Source organism: Anastrepha ludens, chromosome 4 (genome assembly GCF_028408465.1).
Source record: "Anastrepha ludens isolate Willacy chromosome 4, idAnaLude1.1, whole genome shotgun sequence".
NCBI lineage: Eukaryota > Metazoa > Arthropoda > Insecta > Diptera > Tephritidae > Anastrepha > Anastrepha ludens.
Window position 1 is genome coordinate 91,992,676 of NC_071500.1, and position 21,053 is coordinate 92,013,728.

Consider the following 21,053-nt stretch of genomic DNA (forward strand, 5'->3'; position numbering starts at 1 on the left):
TTAACGTCAAACAAAATTAAAAGAAAAAATAAATATATAAAAGTATAAAAAAAATATAATGTTTTTTTTTTTAAAACCAATTTTTTTTTCAAAACCAAGATTTTATGATTAACATCAAGAACAAATAAAAAAATATAAAAAATTTATAAAAAAAAACTTAAAAAAGTATAAAAAAATTTAGAAAAGTATTAAAAAATATTAAAAAACTTTTTTCAAAACCAAATTTTATTATTAACGTCAAACAAAAATAAAAAAAAAAAATTAATTTTAAAAAGTACAAAAAAAACAAATTTTTTTTGTTTTTCAAAACCAAAATTTTATGACTAACATCAAGAACAAATAAAAAAATATACAAAATGTATAACAAGCCATATATAAAAGAGTATAAAAAAAGATTGAAAAAAATATAAAAAAGTTAAAAAAAAATAAAAAAAAAAATAAAAAAAATATAAAAAAACTTTTTCTCAAAACCAAATTTTATGATTAACGTCAAACAAAAATAAAAATAAAAAGTAAATATAAAAAGTATAAAAAATATATAAAAAAAAATATTCAAAACCAACGTTTCAACATCAAACAAAAATAAAAAATAAATATAAAATGTATAAAAAAATATAATAAAATACAAAAAAACCAAGAAAACAATAAAGCACCCAAAAACAACAAAATCAAGAAATAAATTTTGCAAAAACCCCAACAAATGTAAAGACCAATCACAATTTTATTTTGTGTTCACTTTTATGGTCCTCCAACAGCGTTTCTTCAGGGGAAAGTGAAAATTAAAAAATATGAAATTATTAATCAAATTATGACACTTAAAACCTTTAACCTTCCAGTGACCGCCTAAGAAAAGTCGATGTGTTCTAAAAACATATTCCTCGCGAAATTTTACTACATTCGTTCAAACTAAATATGAAATTCCCCTCAAATAAAAATTTTAACCATTTTTTTGCACTTTGCCAAAAACACCAAAGCAGATAATAATTTAGTATTATTGAATTACAGCAATAAATACTTTAACCCGCCGTTGGGCGCCCGGATCTGTTCGGACTGGCTCTTTCGACTTTGGACGTAAATTTAACATATTTCTATTACAGCTAACTACTTGAGCTTCAAGGTAGCTTCCCAAAATTTAATTTTCTATCGATTTATGGATATAACCTTTTAAAAAGGATCCTCGAAAATGATGAAAAAAGGCCAGTCTCGCGTGCCCAATAGAACGTTTTAAAAAAGGTGTCCAACGGAGGGTTAAAGCCTAATAGGCTATAAAAAAAATTGTGCACAAAAAGTAAAAAGCGTTGCAGATTTCCCATATGGCTCCAGTACTTTCCCCTTGAATTGAAAAACTCTGCATTTCAGGCAATGACGCTGAAAATCTTTCGCGGTGTTATGATCTAAAATTATCAATGAATACAAGGAAATCTGAAATATCAAACAGCCTTTGACTTTTCTATATTAAATTATTATTAATTCTCCGTAGTAATAAAGTTAGCAATAGATAATGAAAGACGTGAAATATTATACACTGAGGTAAGTGTAGTTGAGCCCAAATTTCACGAAAAAGTAGCAGAAATGTATGCCATAATCCGATTACTTCGTATGTTGCAAGGTGTTCCCTAATAAATTTGAAGTCTTCACAAAATAGAAGCAGTATTCTTTCACACTGCTTCAACTTTGATATCATCAGTAGTGCAGTTGGCTGTCCTCTTCTTTTAGAACGCATTTATTGTAGTTTTATATTCGACAAAAAACAGCAGAGCAATGATTTATTATTTCTTAAGCGAGTTAGAAGAGTTTATGCCTCTTATGCTACGATACTTGAAACAATTTAATAAAATTACAAATTCTTTGGCTTTTGATTTTTCATCGTCCGAACAAACTTTCAAATTGTCCCTGAGTGAATTGTAAAGATTAGTAAGAAATGTTAGCGTTAAGAATTTTTGTTAATAGTCTGTAAGAAACCATACATTTTTAAATTTACTAAGACTAAATAAATGAATTAATTAAATGGAGAGCAGTAAACTATTACGGCGATTCTAAGCGGCTGATGGTTTCAATGAGGACAATGACAATGACAATTTCTGTCAAGGAAACAACTTTTTATTTCATTATATTTTATGAGAATGGTATCGAAACCATCACCATCCGAAAACTAGTTTCACCTTAACGTGCTCTTTTACAAAAGAGATTATTACAAGGTGGTGCGAAATTAAACACCCCATAGGAAGATTTGTTATTTTAGCAAATGGCACTGGACAGCAACAGACAAGCAAAGGTGCGCGTAAAAGTCAAATTAAAAACTTCCATCACTTAAAATAATTTTTCTATTTATAAAAATTTATTTATAAAAAAAATATTAAAAATAAAATTGAATGATTAACCGTCATTGAACCGTTTCATTTTTTTGTAAGATATACCTAAGTATATTTTACGCTTAAAAAAATTTTATTTTGGGGGAAAAATTACATATCTTTATAGAAAATTTTTCAGAAAAAAACTTTATTTTTGGGGGCAAAAATTGTATATTTTTATTGAAAATTATTGAGAAAAAAACTTTATTTTTGGGGGAAAAAATTATATATTTTTATTGAAAATTTTTGAAAAAAAACTTTATTTTTGGGGAAAAAAATTATATATTTTTATTGAAATTTTTTGAGAAAAAACTTTATTTTTGGGGGAAAAAATTAGATATTTTTATAGAAACTTTATTTTTGGAGAAAAAAATTATATATTTTTATTGACAATTTTCGAGAAAAAAACTTTATTTCTGGGGATAAATATTATAATTTTTATTGAAAATTTTTGAGAAAAAAACTTTATTTTTTGGGGAAAAAAATTATAATTGTTATTGAAAATTTTTGAGAAAAGAACTTTATTTTTACAATTTTTTTGAAAAATATGCGCCGTCAGGTTTTTTTCTTATTTGTCTCAGTAAAAGCTGAAACTTTGCGCAATAATTCTTTCAAAGTTTCATAATTGAATTCTTATATCTTTTCGAATTACATATTCACATACAAAGGAGAGCTTGGGCGATTTGCTAACAATCCGTATACGAGTACGAGTACGAGTAGGAATGATAGCACTTAGCTAGAGCACTGATTTCACTAATTTTATTACTCACGGTTTTATCAAAATCTTTTTATGATGGTTAAGTTCACGAACGAACAACCTTTGGAAAATATATTAAAATTACTACCAAGATTCTCTGGCGTTGATGCCAACTTTAAGAATGAAGTAGTCTACAGCACTGGGAATCTCTTCATCCATATTGGAGCGAATTTAGTGCAAATATTTTAACCTTAGCTCTGACGAACCATTTGCTGTTCGAAGTCCGCTTGAAACTGTAGGTTCTTCCGTGTGTGTGGAACAACAACGAGACGCACGCTACAAATAGGAGAAGGAGGATCTCGTTGAAACACCTAACAGAAGGGTACGCGCCAATGTTGCTTTTTTTTTTGTTTTTTGTTGTTGATTTTTAACGCTGACGAGTTCACATTAACTCAATAAGGAAGCCGTTGGATCATTTAAAGCACTGGCCCTTTTTAGAGATGCTGAGGAACGCATTTGTTCCGCACGATATACTCATAAGTAGAAATATTATGGAAAATTGGAGCTGAGCCCAACTAAAAGGAAAACTTTTACGAAAATTACATACTAACGCACACATTTTTATTCTTCAGAAACCCGTAGTCATTACAAAATTGCTGTAACTTTCATTTTCTTTTCGAGTGCGCAAAAATCATTTATTTCCATTTCCGAAAAAAAAAACTCATAAAAGTATCAATGACACCCGAACATCCACCGAAAATGAAATTAAAAACTTTCCTTTCTCGTTTTCATAAACAACAAAAACACCAAACACACCAACATGCAAGTGAAAAGAAGACTCATATCTAATGTCATAGCGATTTTTCCTCGTAAATGTGATACGGAAAATTACAAAAGAAAGCTATAAATAATTCAGAAGAATAAAAACCACAGCGCATTGTTTTAAGGTTGAAGTTGTTTTGTTGCAAATACGTTATTTTTTTAGTTCTCGCTTCTTTCTCTTTGAACTCCTGAAACGAAACCGAAAAGAAACCAACTTTTTGGCTATTTTTTCCATATGCAATATTTTTTTGTTGCAATTTTGTTTACGCTATTATTTTCGGTTGGTGGTTACCTTGTAATTAAAGTAATTGCATATGGCGCTTTTAACCAAAACGAAAAAAACAAAACAATAGCAACAACAAACCAAAATGAATAACAGCACCAACCAAATATGAATGATGTGAGGAGCTTTGGAAGTCCAAATGTGAATGAATTTGTAACTTTGTGATATACTTACATACATGCATATATGTGTCTGTATGCATGCACATACACATATGTATGTAGCTACATATGTAGTCACAAAGAAGGGCACACCATTTGACCAACTCGAGCAGAAACAAAAGATAAAAAATTGCCAAATACATTAGCAGTAAAGGTCAAGCGGGTGCGAGTGTTGTAAAAAGTTAATGACCATTTTGTGTGCTTTGTGGTTGCAATAAATGAAAAAGAAGATGACTTTTTGTAAATGATTTATTTGTTTCACTGCTTTATAGCTTTTTTTCTTGATTAACAATTTCACATATCGCAATATTTTCAATATATCTCGACCGAAGAGCCAAAGAGCCAAAGAGCTGATAGAAACTAAATTTGGGGAGGGTCTTTGGTGCCTAGTGTGCGGCTTGGTGGACGGCCAATAAAGTAAGAAAAATCATGCACAAGTTTCCAAAGTGCCCTAATATTTCAAATTAATGGATTTGTTTTTAAATAAAGGTTTTTATATTACACTTAGTTATTGTTTTTGTATATATTGCTCAGTTATTTTTCTCTCATTTATGAATATCGCAAACGTTTTGTAAATCTTTTATCTTTTTAAAAGAGTTGAAAAATATTTCATCTTAATATTCTATACTAATGCATATGCATGTTTTTGTACAAATACACAATCATGCATATACATACATATATACATACACACGGCTATGCTCACTATTTGTAATTGATTGTCCTATCAAAAGTGTGCCGCAATTTATTACCAAAATCTTAATCAAGATTTTAAAAAAGAGACCCGAAATCGAAAAAAAGCACAAATGTAGTGGAATATCGAAAACAATTCACCAACCCGTGCATGGAAACTAGTTTTAGAAACAAATTATGCATTTTGCGCGATATTAAGCCATTCTATCTGGCGATTATTTTTGGTGATTTTTCTTATGCACAACTGACACTTGAAAAATGAATGCTGCCACCACAAATTTCGGGGATTTTTGGATTGGTTGCTCCATGCAACTGAATCGAGTTTTGGCAGTAGTGGAGAAAAAATATATAAAGAAAAAACAAAATTTATTCTTAATCAAGTGCAGAATATGCAAAAAAAGGGAGGTTAGGTTAGGTTAGATTGGTATGGTTGCCCAGGGAATGAGCACATTTGGACGAAGAAATATTCGTCCTTTGTGATACCACTATGAAGGAGGTGAGGTGAAAGAGAAAGGCCGATGGGATGCAGGGAGAGGGCGGGGAGAGGTGGTGCTGGGATGATTAGGAGCGTGCGGATTACGAACGATGACTATGTTTGCGTCAACCGCTTTGTGTTGCTGATGAAATTCATCAGATTTTTAATGTCAGCGCCAGCTATATCAGCAGGTGTGGCAAAGAAGTAAGAGCCAAGAAGCCTTGATCTCAGCCCCGCCAGAGCAGGGCAGCTAAGGAGAAGGTGCTGAGATGATTCCACCTCATCCTCCATACATCCAGCGCAAAAAGTACGCGAGGTGATTCCAAGTCTCACAGCATGCATTCCTCGCGCATTGTGTCTTGTCAGAGAACCCACTAGATTAGAGAGCTGATATTTTCTCAGCCTCAGAAGCTCGCCCGAACGCCTCCGGTCCAGACGTGGCCAGAAGGATTTCGTCACCTTACATGTTTGTGTACTTGCCCAGCGCTTGCTGAGTTCGCGTGATGCCCATCTTTCCAGGAGCAGACCGCGGGTAGTCAGGTGGCTGGAAAATCCCAACCAGCCATTGTTCGTGAGCTCAATCACCTCAAAGTGAATAAAATATATGTGTATCGCACTATAAAACGTTACAATACACTGGTAGCATTGCAAAACGCTATGGAGGTGGGCCAAGAAAAACCGCAACAACGCCAGAAATGGTTCGGAAAGTGAATGCTCGACTTGAACGAAATCTACGTCGAAGTGGAAGAAAAATTGCTAAAGAACTGAAAGTATCGCAAGACAGCATTCGACGCATATTGAAAAATGAGGTCAAGGTCAAGGCTTACAAGTTCCAAAAAGTACACGATCTTTCACCCCAGCAAAAAAAAGTTCGGTGCGAAAGAGCAAAGGAGTTGTTGCACTTGCACGAACGTGGCGAATTTCCTAACATTGTGTTTTCTGATGAAATAAATTTCCCAGCTGAGCAGTTCATAAACACTCAAAACGATCGTGTTTACTTGACCGAACGCTCATATGAGAATTTGAGCCTACGTATGGCCACTCGAAGCAATTTCCCATCGCAAGTAATGGCTTGGGCCGCAGTGACCGCTGATGGACGCTCACCATGGGAAAATGTTTTAGAAGCTGCTTTAGAGTCGTGGACACGTAAACATTTCGGTCGTAGACCATGGACGTTCCCACAGGACTCGGCATCGTTTCATAAAGCTCGTGTGAACCAAAAATGGTTAAAAAAAACACCAGTCTAACGGTTAGACGCGATAGAAGTGAAACCTTCCGTAAAACAAACTGAGAGAGAACTCGCTAGACGCAAATCCGATGGACTATTCCATCTGGTCCATTTTGGAGAGCAAGGTGAGGACTAAAAAGTATGCCAGTAGGGATGCGCTGAAAAAGGCGATTATACGAGAATGGGCCAAAATACCTCAAGATCACATTCGTGCAGCATACAACTCATTTTTTGACCGTTTGAATGCTATAGTCAAGACAAAAGGTGGTTATATCGAGCTAAAGTGAATATATGTGAAAATTGTAATCATTTCTGAACAATTTTGTCTTTGAAATCAATAAAAATTTATTTCACACAAAAAGTGATGGTGTTTTTTTCTTTTTTTCTGCGTTATTTTCCACAAAATGGATTTTCTTTAATATTATAAATACGTATTGCCCCCTGGAAAAAAAAACAAAACAAACAAATTTTTTGAAAAATGAAAATTTTTTGAAATTAGAAATATGTTTGAAAAAACTTTGTTTACAATAATTTTTTTTACTTATTTTACATATGTACATTTATTTCTAAATATACCTATTACTTTTTATATACATTTAAAATTTTTAAATTTTTTTTTTAATTTTTTTAAATTTTTTTAATGTTTTTTAAATTTTCTTAAATTTTTTTTTAACAACATTTCTAGATCTTTGAAAAAAAAACATATATATACATGTGTACATTAGGCCGGGTCGATTTGTGGGGAGGCAAAAAAATCGCCCATTGCTCTGTGAACATCATATTCTAGGGATCAAAATAAGAAACTTTGCCGAAGGAACCATACCTCTAAAACGAATTCTGATGTCCCCCAATTTGGGTTTAACTTTTTAGTTTCTTTTCTCATGTAAAGGCCAAAAATGGTGATATTTTGAAATGATTGTATGGGGAACCCCCCAGGGGAGTTCCAGGGGGTATGCCACTGGCATGGGTGGATCGGCCGTCCAAAGTTAGTTATGTAAATATGTCATACATTTGACTCGATTGGAGCACTCTAAATGGGTCAAAGTGGGATTTTTCAAAATTTGCCCCTACCCAAAAGTTTGACCCAATTTGGGGGACATCAGAATTCGTTTTAGAGGTATGGTTCCTTCAGCAAAGTTTCTTATTTTGATCCCTAGAAAACGATTTTCACAGAGCAATGAGCGATTTTTAAATCGACCCGCCCTAGTGTACATATATATCGTTTTTTTTTTGTTTTGTTTTTTGGTTTGCATTGGGTTCTTCTAATTACCCGCCATCGACTTTACTGTTCTCAAAACATTTCAATTTTTTTTTCTTATTACCTTCTGTAATTTATTGCTTTAGTCCAAAGAGCACTCATATAGTACGCGTATGTAGGTCCATAAATAAATTTTATTTTCGTTGATTTATGCACTTTGATTTGTTTATGAGTGGCACTTTTGTTGCAATTGCGTACGCTAGCGCGACAAAATCATTCTGCAATGTGGTTGTTGCAGCAGCAGTAGCGATTTGAATACATTTTTGTCACATGTGGCGCATAAATAACAGTTATTAATGTTCAAACAAATGAGTATGACCGCTGCCTTTATTATTATTATATAAGCTTTCTTATGTACCTATGTATGTGTAGGTAGTGCATTAGAATTGTATAAATTTGGCAAAACTGAAAGAGCATTAATAATAAGTAATTATTTTTTCTTTTTGCTAAACTAAATTCACATACAAACCCACACACACATTTAAATATGTAAAATACATATGAAATCCTATATTGGGCACAGATTACTTTTGTCGTTCATATTATTTGTGATTGCGAAATTTGGATACGAAAGCATAGATGTACAAAAAAAAATGGTCACAGAGGAATACATACATATATCCATACATACATGCATCCATATATAATATATATGTATAAATAGACCTTTAAGTAAATTTTATTACCTTAAATAACCTCTTTTATATCCCTCTCATTGTGAAACATTTTTTTTAATACCCAATATTAAAACAATTAAATCCAAAACCAAATAAAAGTTTCCAATTGAAAAGGAAATTTTAAGATTTGATTCATATGGCTGCCTCTTCTGGCCTCGCACTAGACAAGCGGCTCACAATTATTTATGTATGCTATGGCAAGTAATCCGCTCTCCCATTCTCAATTCGCTCTCTCACTCACTCACTTCCCAATAACCCTTCGAACTATGTAATTCGCGAATTACCTCATTTGTAAGTAATTCAATCTCAATTATCTTACGAATTATGCGCAAATCGTGGTTTTATCTCATTTTTATCGGCAATGTATCGTAATAAATGTCACGCCAAAGCCAAAGAGAAAATCAAAACACAGAAAAATAGTACGCCAATCTGGAATAATACTCAAAAAAGCTATAACAATGAAAGCAAAACGTGTTGTGGCAAAGGAATTATTAAAAAATGTATTATGTCGAGAAGAAGAGGAGAAGTCCAAATTGTCCTCAGAGGAACTCGTCCACCTATAGCTTTTGAAGCAGTTGTTTCTTTAAAATACTTTGAAGGTATCATTAACCTCTGCAATTTTATCTTGGAAGAAAACAAGTCCTTTGAAAAGTTTATATGAATTCGTGTAACTATATTGAGATCGAATGCAATCCATCTACGATGAACATACTTTTGAATAAAAAGGCATGGACAAGAAAGATAGCTGCCGAAGTTAATTATCTACTTAAAGAGCGTGCCATGGGAGTATAGCACTACCCAATACCACAAACATCTTCTACTCAGTTCATCTTAAAGATCTGAATCACTTCAGCATTGTGCGCATAGCACAACGATCTTTTCGAATAGCAGACAAGAAAGTCTAACGTTAACTCTCGCTTTAAAATGTCATGTCTTCGGAGTATTCAAGCCCAGGCACTTCACTCGCAAACGAATTGTCAGTTTTCGCCCAAGTTTAAATGGCATGTACATTGGGTGAAAAAATGTTACTGGCATCATGTTACTCGCATCATGTTGCTAGCATCGTGTTGCTAGCATGTTGCGCGATGTTTCCACGGCGTGAACTGAGTACTACTTTGGCGCGAGTTGCATATGAAATTTCACGCATATTTCATGATCATACAATTTGTGTGGTTTTTGACAGCCATTTCACGTGAAATGCGAACTTAGTACTGTTCTTTTTTTAATATTCTTGTTATGAATTTTTATAATAAAATTTAATTGTATGACTTAATTAAAAATTTCTTTTTAATTCACATTCTTAATGTTAATCGGTGCCATATGAGTGTGCCTCACCCTTACGTGCATTTTGTACGTATTTTCTATTAAAAACTAAAGCTTTTAAACTAATTTTTTTAATAAAAATAGTTCCTTACTATGAAACGAAAGAACTCTGCTCTTATTTTGTGAAAAAAATACTTCAAGTATATTCTTGTTTGAAAATTTCGATGGCTTAATTCTGAGCTTATATTATTAATAAAAATGTTGACACACAAAATATATTTTGGCGTTTCCATAAAACCAAAAAAAATATTTTTAAAATATATCGAAAATTCAGTGTTTGACAAATTTAAAAAATTTTTTGTAAAGAAAACTTTTTGAAGAAAAAAATATTTTTGAAGAAAAAAAATAACGCAAAAATATTTTTGAAGAAAAAAAATATTTTTGAAATATTTATATTTATAGTTTCCAGTTGTGTGTGTAAAATATTCTTCAAATCAAGTTCTCGACAGAAGTATAAAATAAAGGGAAAAGAAAAAAAAAAAACATAGAAAAAGTTCGCGCTCAAAATTAATTTTTTTCGACGATTTTTTTTTGGCTCACAATTCATTTTAACATTAAACTCATTTCAAAATGCTTGATGATTTTTCTTGAACGAAAATTTTTTGAAAAAAATGATTTCAATAATAAATTCAGTATTTAATGCATTTCAGAAGGTTTCATACATTTTTTTTAAATGGAAATTTTTCAAACAAAAATTATTTTAATATTAAATTTAGTGTTTTCTGCATTTTAAAACGTTTGATGAATATTTTTAAAATGGAAATTTTTCACAAAAAATTTTTTTTAATATTCAATTTAGTGTTTTATGCATTTCAAGAGATTTCATGCATCTATTAAGGACACAAAAACCTGTATAATGCAAATTTACATTTTTAACGCAAACTATTTTTTTTTAATAAATATTTTTTATACATTTTTTTACATTAAAATTGAAATTGAAAATAATTGAACGATTTTAAAGGTTTTAATTTAAAAAAAATTTTTTTCGTATGTAATTGTTTTGATGTTTTTAAGGCATTGTAAGTTACATCAATGTATTTGTTTTTTTTTTTTTGGTATTTAATTTTTTTTTGACATACTTCAACGCTCCGAACTTTGTACAAAATTCACAAAAATTTCACAAATTTCAATAAAAATTCAATTCTAACATTTTATGCTTTCATTTTTCTAAAATTCTGGATATGCAGTTTTATAAATAAATTTTAGTATTGTATAACAAAGTGCAAGTTTCAAGTGGCTAAAAATTCTTGTTAATTTTTAGAAATTTTTTCGCTTTTTTTCCACGATATTGAGCTTTTCTTCCATATGACAGGCTTCCGAATACTTCCTTTATATTAAAGAAAGTTCTCAACATCATATGCAAAACAAAATTCTCAAAAATCCATGCACTTAAAACTTTGTAAATCGACGCACTTTGCATGAGTTCCAAATTATTCAATTTTTATTCCTCTTCCTGAAGTTATTGACCTATTCCTAAGATCCGACATCCCATTAGGCTTTTTATGTATTGTTTATAATATAATTTTGTATGTGTGTATGTCATCGCAAAAATCAATTTTGTTGCCTTTATTGTTTGCTCGTGACTAACCAATTATTTGTTTCTCCTTCTGTTTCTTCCACTCCCTCCCGAATAGATCTTGACCAAACTCATTTGAGTAGCAAAAACAAAATGGAGAACGGCATCCAGGTGGTGCCGCAAACACCGTTACTCGTCAGCGATTACCTAACACTCAGCGCACCACCCACATATTCACGTCTGCCACCCGACGGCCATGAGTTTCCGCCCAATTTCAGCGAACCACTTATAATGCCCCCGCCCAGCACAAATCTCTTGAAGACAGCAAGCCTCATGCAGTCCACCACCACCACCATGACGATGTCCAGCACAAAGGGCAACAACAACAACACAAACACTGTTTACACAGAAAAACTGTACACAGCAGCCAGCGCCAATGGCGGCCAAACAATGGTCGCTAGCACACGCACCACGCACACACACATTAGCAATGCCGCTAACAACACAACAGCCACAAGTATAGGTACCGCAGCGGCGACGACGACGACGCCAATGACGTCGTCAACACCAACGGGCACGTTGAAAGTTGGTAGCAGTAAAGTAGAGCAGCCCACACTGGAAATTACCACCACCAGCAGCGGCACTAAATTAACCGAAAGCACAGACGCCACTTTACCACCACCGTTACCCAAATCCGTCCCTCCCCCAACTGTACCACGTAAAGTGTATCGGCAGGATCTTGTGGTGAAAGTGGAGGATGCGCGTCACGCGTCTGATAAACGCACCGATGTGCTCGCCGATGCCACCACACCCTCGGGCGCTGGTAGCGCTAAATTGGTATTCGAGTCACGTCACAGTCGTTCGACACAAAATCTTTCGTCGAGTGGCAGTAGTACACCAACAGCCAACAAATTGGAGCCACCCTCATTTGAATTGGGTGGCAGTGGCAATAGCAGCGATTATAAGCGTTCGTTGAGCGCACCGCGTCGGCATAGCGACTGGCGTAAGGATGAGAAGTCGGAGAAAAGTGTGCGTGACAAAATCGCTATGTTTTCAAATGACGCCGAAAGCAGTGGTGCTGAAACGCCAGTGAAGCCTTTGAGTTTCTCTCGCACACAAAACGCTACAAAGCCACTCAATCTGAGCACTGAGAACTTACTTGATACAGCAACAAGCGCGCGGTATGCCACAACAGCCTCCAATCTGACAAAGACGCGTGCAATGAGTGTGGAGAATCTCAATGATGTTGCCCGTCAGGTGCAATTGGCCAAACAGCTACCAACGCAAACATTTTCGGATTCAATGTATGCACTAAATACGCTCGCTACCGACTACACACAGAGCTATGCATCGTTGCCGCGCCGCCACATGCAGCACTTGGAGCGACGCATTAGCTTTTCGGGTCAGCCAACCTACATGCCGGACGAGGCTTCGCGTAAAGCCGCCATAACGAACATACTGGAACAGCGACGCCGCAGCATGTCCAAATTGCGTGGTCTGGTCATACCAGAACGTCCCCACGTACCGCTTGAGCCCATACTTGATCTACCGGAAATCAAAAGTCGTGATAGTGAGAAACTAAAGTCAGGCAACACGTCGTCCACAGACTCAACAGATAGTGGCGTCGGTTCGAGTAGTGGATACTTCTCAACAGTGCCACGGCCCGCCAAGCGCACTGAAATAATGCACAACTCACCGCTGCGTCCACTTACTGTGGCCACAACAAGCAACACGGCCAACATTGCTGCCAACAATGGCTATCGTAGCATTTTTTCTGCACAAACTGCTGCACCACGTCACGCTACAATGGTACAATCACCACTGGCCATGCCACACCAGCCACGCCGTTTGGAGCCGGCGTTAAATAGCATACCGCCTGCCAAACCGCCACGCACCTCGCTCAGTGTGCCACCGCGTCAGCACGCCATGCACGAAGAGAGCGACTCAGATTCTGTATTCTCTTCGAAGGTCTCCTCACCACCCATGTCGCCCTGTGTGCCACAGGTTCCTGAAAAATTCGCGCTCACACGCACACTCTCCTCAGAGACTAACACATCTATTGCCAGCTCCACGACTTCTACGCTCACGTCTGGCTCGGGTTCGCAGGCAAGCTGCTCTTCGGTGGGCAGCACACCAACAGTTGATCTATCGCGACGTGTGCTCAAATCGGGTTCCAGTGACTCGGCAACGAATCGCAAGAATATACTGGCCTCAGCTAAGTGTCGCAATGGACGTGGTGATGCTTCGGCATTGCTACGCAATCGTCCATACGACGATGAAGACAGCACTGACGGTTATGATGAAGATGAAGTGCGACGAGTACACAAATCCAAACCGCGTTCCACATCGGGTGCCTCGTTGGTAATAATGCCCAATAAAGCAGTGCCAGCCTCAGCGCCAATTAACTACAAACTCGTATCCAAGAACGAGCAAAGCCTCGTAGATAAGGTTATAAATGTAGCAGCCTATGTTGAGGTTACCTCTGATACGGACGACAGCAGCCGCAAGTCAGACAGTACCTCGCCATCGAAACTCAGTGCCATGTTCATCGATGAAGAACGCAAAGCTAGCTTCAAGGCCGATCCCAGTCAAAAGGCCAGCACACCAGCGAAAGCGGCAATCAAACCGAAACCAGTTGCTATCTTGCCAGCGGTCAGTGCTGTACCGGTGCAGCCCATCGCACCACGCAAAGTCATTGAAGTATCGACACCCAAGAAGGCGCAACCCGAAACCAACAATGAGTTGACACAGTGGATGAAAGTCGAAGTCGCAAAGAAAGCCACACAGATGCCGGGAAGGAATATTCCAGAACGCAAACCGCTAAAGCCGGTGCTAGAGAAATATGAATCCTCAGTGGTGAGCACAAAAACATACGGCAGCAAAACGTCCTCAGCAACGAAGATCACCACCGCCGAAATACGCGAGAAGTTCGAGCGCACAGCAGCGGCAGAGAGAGCTGCCGCTGCAGCAGCAAATGCTGCCTCAAGCGTATCGCCAGCTGTCTCAACGAATAGTCTGCTTGCTGCCAAGGCAATCGGAGTCAAGGGTGCTAACTATCATGAGCGTTTCCCTTCGCTCGATTCCATAGCCTCGTCATCGTCGGGTGTTAGCTCGAGCACACAAAATGTGTCCACTCAGGAGAATACTAACGAATTCGGCAGCTTCTCGTCGCTTGGCAGCAATCAGAGCCTGATTACTGCGCAAGATATACAACAAATCATCGAGGAGGCTGAGCCGCCTCTCAAAACACCGGAGGCTTTCATTGTGGTGCTACAACGTGATACGCCCGAAAGTAGTATTGGCGTCACGCTAGCCGGTGGCTCCGACTATGAAGCCAAGGAAATAACGGTAAGTAATAGACAACATAGATTTTAGTGAAAGTCCACAATCTAATTGTCCTATTTACTACTTCCATCAAACAGATACATAAAATCTTAAATAATACCCCAGCGGCGAAGGATGGACGCTTAAAAAAGGGTGACCGCATTTTGGCTGTTAATGGTATGAGCATGCGTGGCCTGACGCATCGCGAGTCCATCACCGTATTGAAGGTAAGTGACTTCTCTTTAATCTCTCAAATCTCTCTCAATCACAAAATTTCTCTCCAAACCGCTTGCAGACACCGCGTCCCGAAGTAGTGCTCGTCGTAACACGGTCCGAGTCCGTCATCGTGAAACCGCTCACCAAGAAACGCTCCTCTCTCGGCTCGCTCACTTCCTTGAATGAGAAACCCACTGAAGTGGATTATGAGAAAAAGCGTAACTATCACAAAGCTTCACGTTCACTTGACTTGGACTTGGATATTGTTTCCGCAAGCGAAGATGCTAGTGCATCGAAGACACCGAGTACGGTTTCGAGTGCAAGTCCTACGCCGACGATGGCCGATACTACTGCAGCGACGCTGGCCAGCATACGGACACGTCGCCAGCAATCACGAGCCGATGCGAGCAAACTGAGCACCAGCGAACTGCTGGAACGTGCCGCCGAGACGCGTAATGCCATTGCGGCGGAAATACGTGCGCAAGGTAAGTGGAATTAGAATGGGCATTAGAGATTGCTAAACTTGCTGGGAGAGTGAAAAGGCTGTTGCAGTTCTAAAGACTCTGGCCAAAGCTAAAGATTAAAAAACATTTTGTTTCTTAATTTTTTCATTTTTCTCTTATTCTATCAACAGAAGACGCCGCTGTTGGTTCACGCACAGTGGAAATCGTCAAGGATAGCTGTGGACTGGGTTTCTCCATTGAGGGCGGCTTCGATTCGCCGTTAGGCAATAAACCGCTGATTGTGAAAAAAGTATTCATGGGTGAGTAGAAAAATTATGTGAAAAAAATATGAGGACTCAAAATATGATAGCCAGAAAAATTTCGTCAAGTAGTGCCCAAAACTAGACTGGAAATTTTAGGAAAAATTCTTTTGAATATACCCAGTTTTTTAATAAAATAAATTACTACGCAATGTCATCTCATTACTTTTCTTATTTGTCCCCTAGGTGGCGCTGCACACAAAACTGGCCAAGTGCGAAATGGTGATGAGATACTGAGCATAAATGGAACATCCACAGCGAAAATGACACGCGTCGACGCCTGGAATTATATGAAGCAGTTGCCCCTGGGACCAATTAAGATTGTCTTCACTTGAAGTCCAAGAATAGTAGAAAGGAAAGGATGAAAGAAGAAAAAGTATGAAAAATGTTATTGTTGTGAAAGCTGCAACGACTTGTAATTAGTACATAAATTTGAGAAGCGTTCATCTTTTTTTTATACGTATATTGAATTAGAAGAAAAAACTTGATTGAATTGTAATGCATTATTTTTAAGCTTTGCTTTACTTAAAACTTAATTTTTGTCTGAAAACTGTGCTGTTTGCTGATTTTCGAGTTAAACTAATTATAATTTCTATTATGATAATAATCTTGCTAACATTCGTATATTTAAGGCTTTAAAAATCTGAGTTGTTAATTATTTTGTAATTAAATTTTTTTTTTGTGTTTCTTTGAAATGACATAAATGTTGAGAGTTTGAGACATTTTAGCTGAATATTCGAGGACAAAGCGAATGATAATTATTTTGCTTGGCAAAATATGTAAACACTACAACATGCATACATACATATGGGCATATGAATATGTGGATATAGAAGTAAATAAAGCGCATAAAAATAAATAATGGAAGACATGCTTTGTTAATCTTGCCAATTGCGGCGCAGGCACGCAAATTTGCCAGAAATATAGTTTTTGAAAAAATAATAATAACTAAAAAAATATTTTCAAAATTTATTAAAATTTGACAAAAGGATGGTTTTTTGAATAAAAAAAATTAATACAAAATACTTTTGAACACTTATTAAAATTTGCCAAAAACTGGTTTTTTAAAAAAAAATATTTAAAGAAATTTATTAAAATTTGTCAGATATACAGTTTTTGAAAAAAAAAAAAATAAATAACTAAAAAAATATTTTCAAAATTTATTAAAATTTGACAGAAATATAGTTTTTTGAAAAAAAAAGTTTTATAAAAAAACATTTTTTAAAGCTTATTGAAATTTGCCAGAAATATAGTTTAAAAAAAAAAATAATAATAGCTAAAAAAATATTTTAAAACTTTATTAAAATTTGACAGAAATATAGTTTTAAAAAAAAAAAAAAATAAACGAATATTTAAAAAAAACTTCCAGAAATATAGTTTTTTGAAAAATATATTAACATTTCTGGCAAATTTTTGGGAAAAAAATCATTGAAAAGTAGAAACTACAATAATACTTTAGTGGCCTTACAGTTTGCACTTATAAACCTTGAAAGCAAAAGAATGGAAAAAAATGTTATTTAAAAATATATTTTTACGTTTATTAAAAAAATTGTTTATACATGTTTGCAGCTTGTGCAAATTTATTTGGAAAAATGTTTTATTGTTGCTATGGCAGTAAGCGTCGAAAACAATAGTTGCCAGTATCAAGAGAAAGAAAATTTTTAAATAAAAAAAATTACTAAAGCACCACAAATTGACAAATGTTGACCATTTTTCATTTATTTTTTAATATAAATTATTTTTCTTTAAAAATACAATTCATTTTATAACAAAATTCATATTAATACAAGTTTTAAACTTTGTCAAAAATTTATAAAAATTTATACAAATTGTCAATAAAATTCAAAAATTCTTCATAACAATTTAGAGAAAAAAATGTGAGTACGCAGTTTCGTAGCCCATTAAATTTGAGTATAAAAAAGTGCAAGTCTGAAGTAACGCAAAATTCTCATTGATTTTTGATAATTTTTTTACTTGACGGTGTTGCGTATTTTCTGCATATAACAAAACTCGTTCATTTTAGAGTCATTGCGTAGCATCGTCAAGGAAGAAAATTATAAAAAATCGAGGTGATTTTTCAGGTATTCAAACTAAATTGCCAGTTATTGCCATCATCTTAAAATTTAATAAGCTATAAAACTGCATACTAAAAAATTCCCAAAAAGTTAAAAAAAGATTAAAAAATGTGAAATTTTCACGCAGAACGGCTGAATGTTTAAAAATGTGGCAAACTTTGTGAACTTGGATATCTGTGGTTTTCGTCATAGAATGAAGTATATTTATATAAAAAAATAATTAAAGTTAATTTGGGAGCTCAAGGTCGGCTTAACTATAAAACAAATTCATTACCGCATCTATTTGTTGTTTTATTGTAAAGACCGCACGGCTTACGTAAGCTTATGTAATAATACAAATTCGAAAACTAGTATGTGGCCACCATTCAAAGAATTAAAATCATGTTATCGCTAGAATGAAAGTAGAATTTTGAAAAAAAAATATATTTCTAAAAAAAAATATTAAAAAATATATTAGAATTATTTTCATTTTGCCCGCTGCTGAATGTTGAATGAATTAGACAATTTTGACCCAAAAACCAAATATTAAAAAAAAAAAACAAAAATTAATATAAAAAAAAAAACAATTTAAAAAAATTCAAATTAAAAAATAAACAATTTTTTCTTAATATTTTTTTTGTTTTCAAAAATTTCAAATTCATCCAAAAAAAATAAAATTGAAATCAAAAAATATTTTTGTTTAAATTTGAAAAAAAAATTTTTTTTTAATTTGAAAACAAAAAATTTTGAAAACAATTTTGAAAGTTTGAAAAAAAATTTGAAAAAACTTAAAAAACAAAAAATTTTGAAAACAATTTAAAAAAAATTTAATTTTTTTGGATGAATCTGAAATTTTTGAAAACAAAAAACAAAATAAAAAAAAAAAAAAAATTAAATTAAATTAAAAATGGTATTTTGAAAACAATTTTTTAATTTCAATTTTTTTTTGTTTTCAAAAATATCCAATTAAAAAACAAAAATTTTGAAAACAATTAAAAAAAAAAGTTTTCATTTTTTTTTGGATGAATCTGAAATTTTTGCAAACAAAAAAAATATTAAAAAAAAATTAAATTACAAATAGTATTTAAAAAAAAAGATTTTTTTTTAATTTCAATTTTTTTTGTTTTCAAAAATATCAAATTCATCCAAGAAAAAATTAAAGTTGAACAAAAAAAATTTAAAACAAAAAATTTTGTTTAATTTGAAAACAAAAAAAATCTTTTTTAATTTAAAATTTTTTAATTTTTTTTTTTTTTGTTGCAAAAATTTCAAATTCATTCAACATTCAATAACCAGCAAAAATATTTTTTTTTGAATTTCGTAAAAAAAAATGTTTTCTTGCTTGGTGCTGAATGTATTATTTTTCCATATTTTAAATTATAATTAAAGCTCCAAATACTTAGTTCTTAAAAAACAAAAATGGCTCCACATTTATATCTAGCGGAAAGTTTTATAATTTACTTGGCTATTCTTCATAAAAAGAAATTTTGTATTTGAAAAAATTTGTAAATGCTTCAACCTTGTTTTTTACATTTTTTTATAATTTACTTGGCTACCCTTCATAAAAAGAAATTTTGTATTTGAAAAATGTTTAAAATTCTTCAATTTTGCATTCTTTATTTTATTTTTTATTTAATAATTTTTTTTGTGTCTTTTTTTTGTTTTTTTTTTTGGTTTTTTTTTTGGTTTTTTCTTTTTGGGTTTTTGTTTTGGTTTGTTTTTTGTGTTTGTTTGTTCTTGTTGACTGTGGAAAAATAGCATTTTAAAATTTAATTTTTAATAAAAAAATGTCTTCTTTCTCTTCCAATTTCAATCAATTCGCCAGAGTGAGCTTAATAAGTTTGCAAAATCGATGTTTATTTGCCATGCCCCAATTCTTAGTTTCTTTCTTTCAAATTTCCAGATTTTTCTATTTTGTTTTTTTTTCTGTTCATTGCGGAAAAAATAACATTTAAAAGTAAAATAATATTAAATAATAAAAATCTAAAAAATAAAATAAAATTTCAAAATTGTGTTTTCCCTAAAAAAATGTTTCTTATTTCTTTTATAACTTCAAACAATTCCCTAGAGTAGAGCTCAAAAAGTTTGCAATTTCGATTTCTATTTGACAAGCCGCAATTTTTGGTTTCATTCTTTTAAATTTCCAGATTTTTTTTTATAAATTATTTAAAAGCAGCGCCACACACTTTTTATGCTTATTTGTTTAGTCCTCGATAAAATTCAAGCGCTTACTTAACTGTAGCTTATACACTTAACAAAGTGTGTAAAGATTTTTCTCAAATGTTATAGTAAAAGGAAAATATTATCTCCATAATAATTACATTAAAAACTTACATCCTTATATTTGTTTGTCTCAACATTTTTTTATGATGTTTTTTATATTTGTAACTATTAATTACGTATTTTTATTCAATGCAGAAATATGAAATCAACAACAAAAAACGAAAACAAGCGCGCAAATTGTTGCGTCATGGTCGTTCGTGCTACCGTGCGTATACGTAACCTTTAGTAGTTCTACACACATACACACATATACACGTGCAAGTGCAAGTGCAGGCAAATGTGCTTAAAAAAGATGAATAAAACAAATGAATAATTAATTTTAAATATTTTTATTATTAAACACAGGCCTACTGCGAGTTTTGAACGCTGCTGTTAGCTGTATGAAATATTTTGTGAAAAGTTTATACGATTATTTTATTGAAAATATATTTAATTACATACATACGAGTACATACTTATGCTATATTATATTACTACATTAAATTATATGGTAAATACAACACATATATACTTATATACCCATATATGTTTACTGTATACGTATATACATACATATCTACTATATAAATAATTATTGTTTAATCAATAAAGTGCTTATTAAATAAATAAATTAATTAAAAAAAAGGAATAATTTGTTTGCTTTATAAATCACTGCACGAAGTTCTATAACTTTATGACGCCACTGAATGGTAGATGGTTTTTATGTGGCGCTTTTTCATGGTAGAAATGTACCCAAATACTTATCAATGGCTACCGTAGGACGACCGCTTATAGAAAAAAAAATTCTTTTTATATCATTTGCTCTTCCTTTTCTTCCTTCGAAAAAAACTCATCGTGCTGTTTGAGTAGCTTTCGATTATACAAAAAAATGTTATTTCTTTTCTGATCTTAGGTTGAAGCGGTTGTCCACTATGGGACACACCCAGGCT

General features: G+C 33.4%; 1 protein-coding gene across 4 annotated transcripts in view; it reads left to right on the forward strand.

Annotated features, from left to right (window-relative positions):
* Nucleotides 1-16,163, forward strand: part of LOC128860179 (pro-interleukin-16) — a 70,063-nt gene extending 53,900 nt beyond the window's left edge. For all 4 annotated transcript variants that reach the window (XM_054097472.1, XM_054097474.1, XM_054097475.1 and 1 more), the window contains exons 2-6: nucleotides 11,603-14,832; nucleotides 14,907-15,035; nucleotides 15,104-15,509; nucleotides 15,659-15,787; nucleotides 15,974-16,163. In XM_054097472.1, coding sequence (XP_053953447.1) covers nucleotides 11,638-14,832; nucleotides 14,907-15,035; nucleotides 15,104-15,509; nucleotides 15,659-15,787; nucleotides 15,974-16,122 — 4,008 coding nt within the window. In that variant the 5' untranslated portion in view covers nucleotides 11,603-11,637 and the 3' untranslated portion in view covers nucleotides 16,123-16,163. The remainder of the gene's footprint in view (nucleotides 1-11,602; nucleotides 14,833-14,906; nucleotides 15,036-15,103; nucleotides 15,510-15,658; nucleotides 15,788-15,973) is intronic.
* The last annotated feature ends 4,890 nt before the right edge of the window (nucleotides 16,164-21,053 follow it).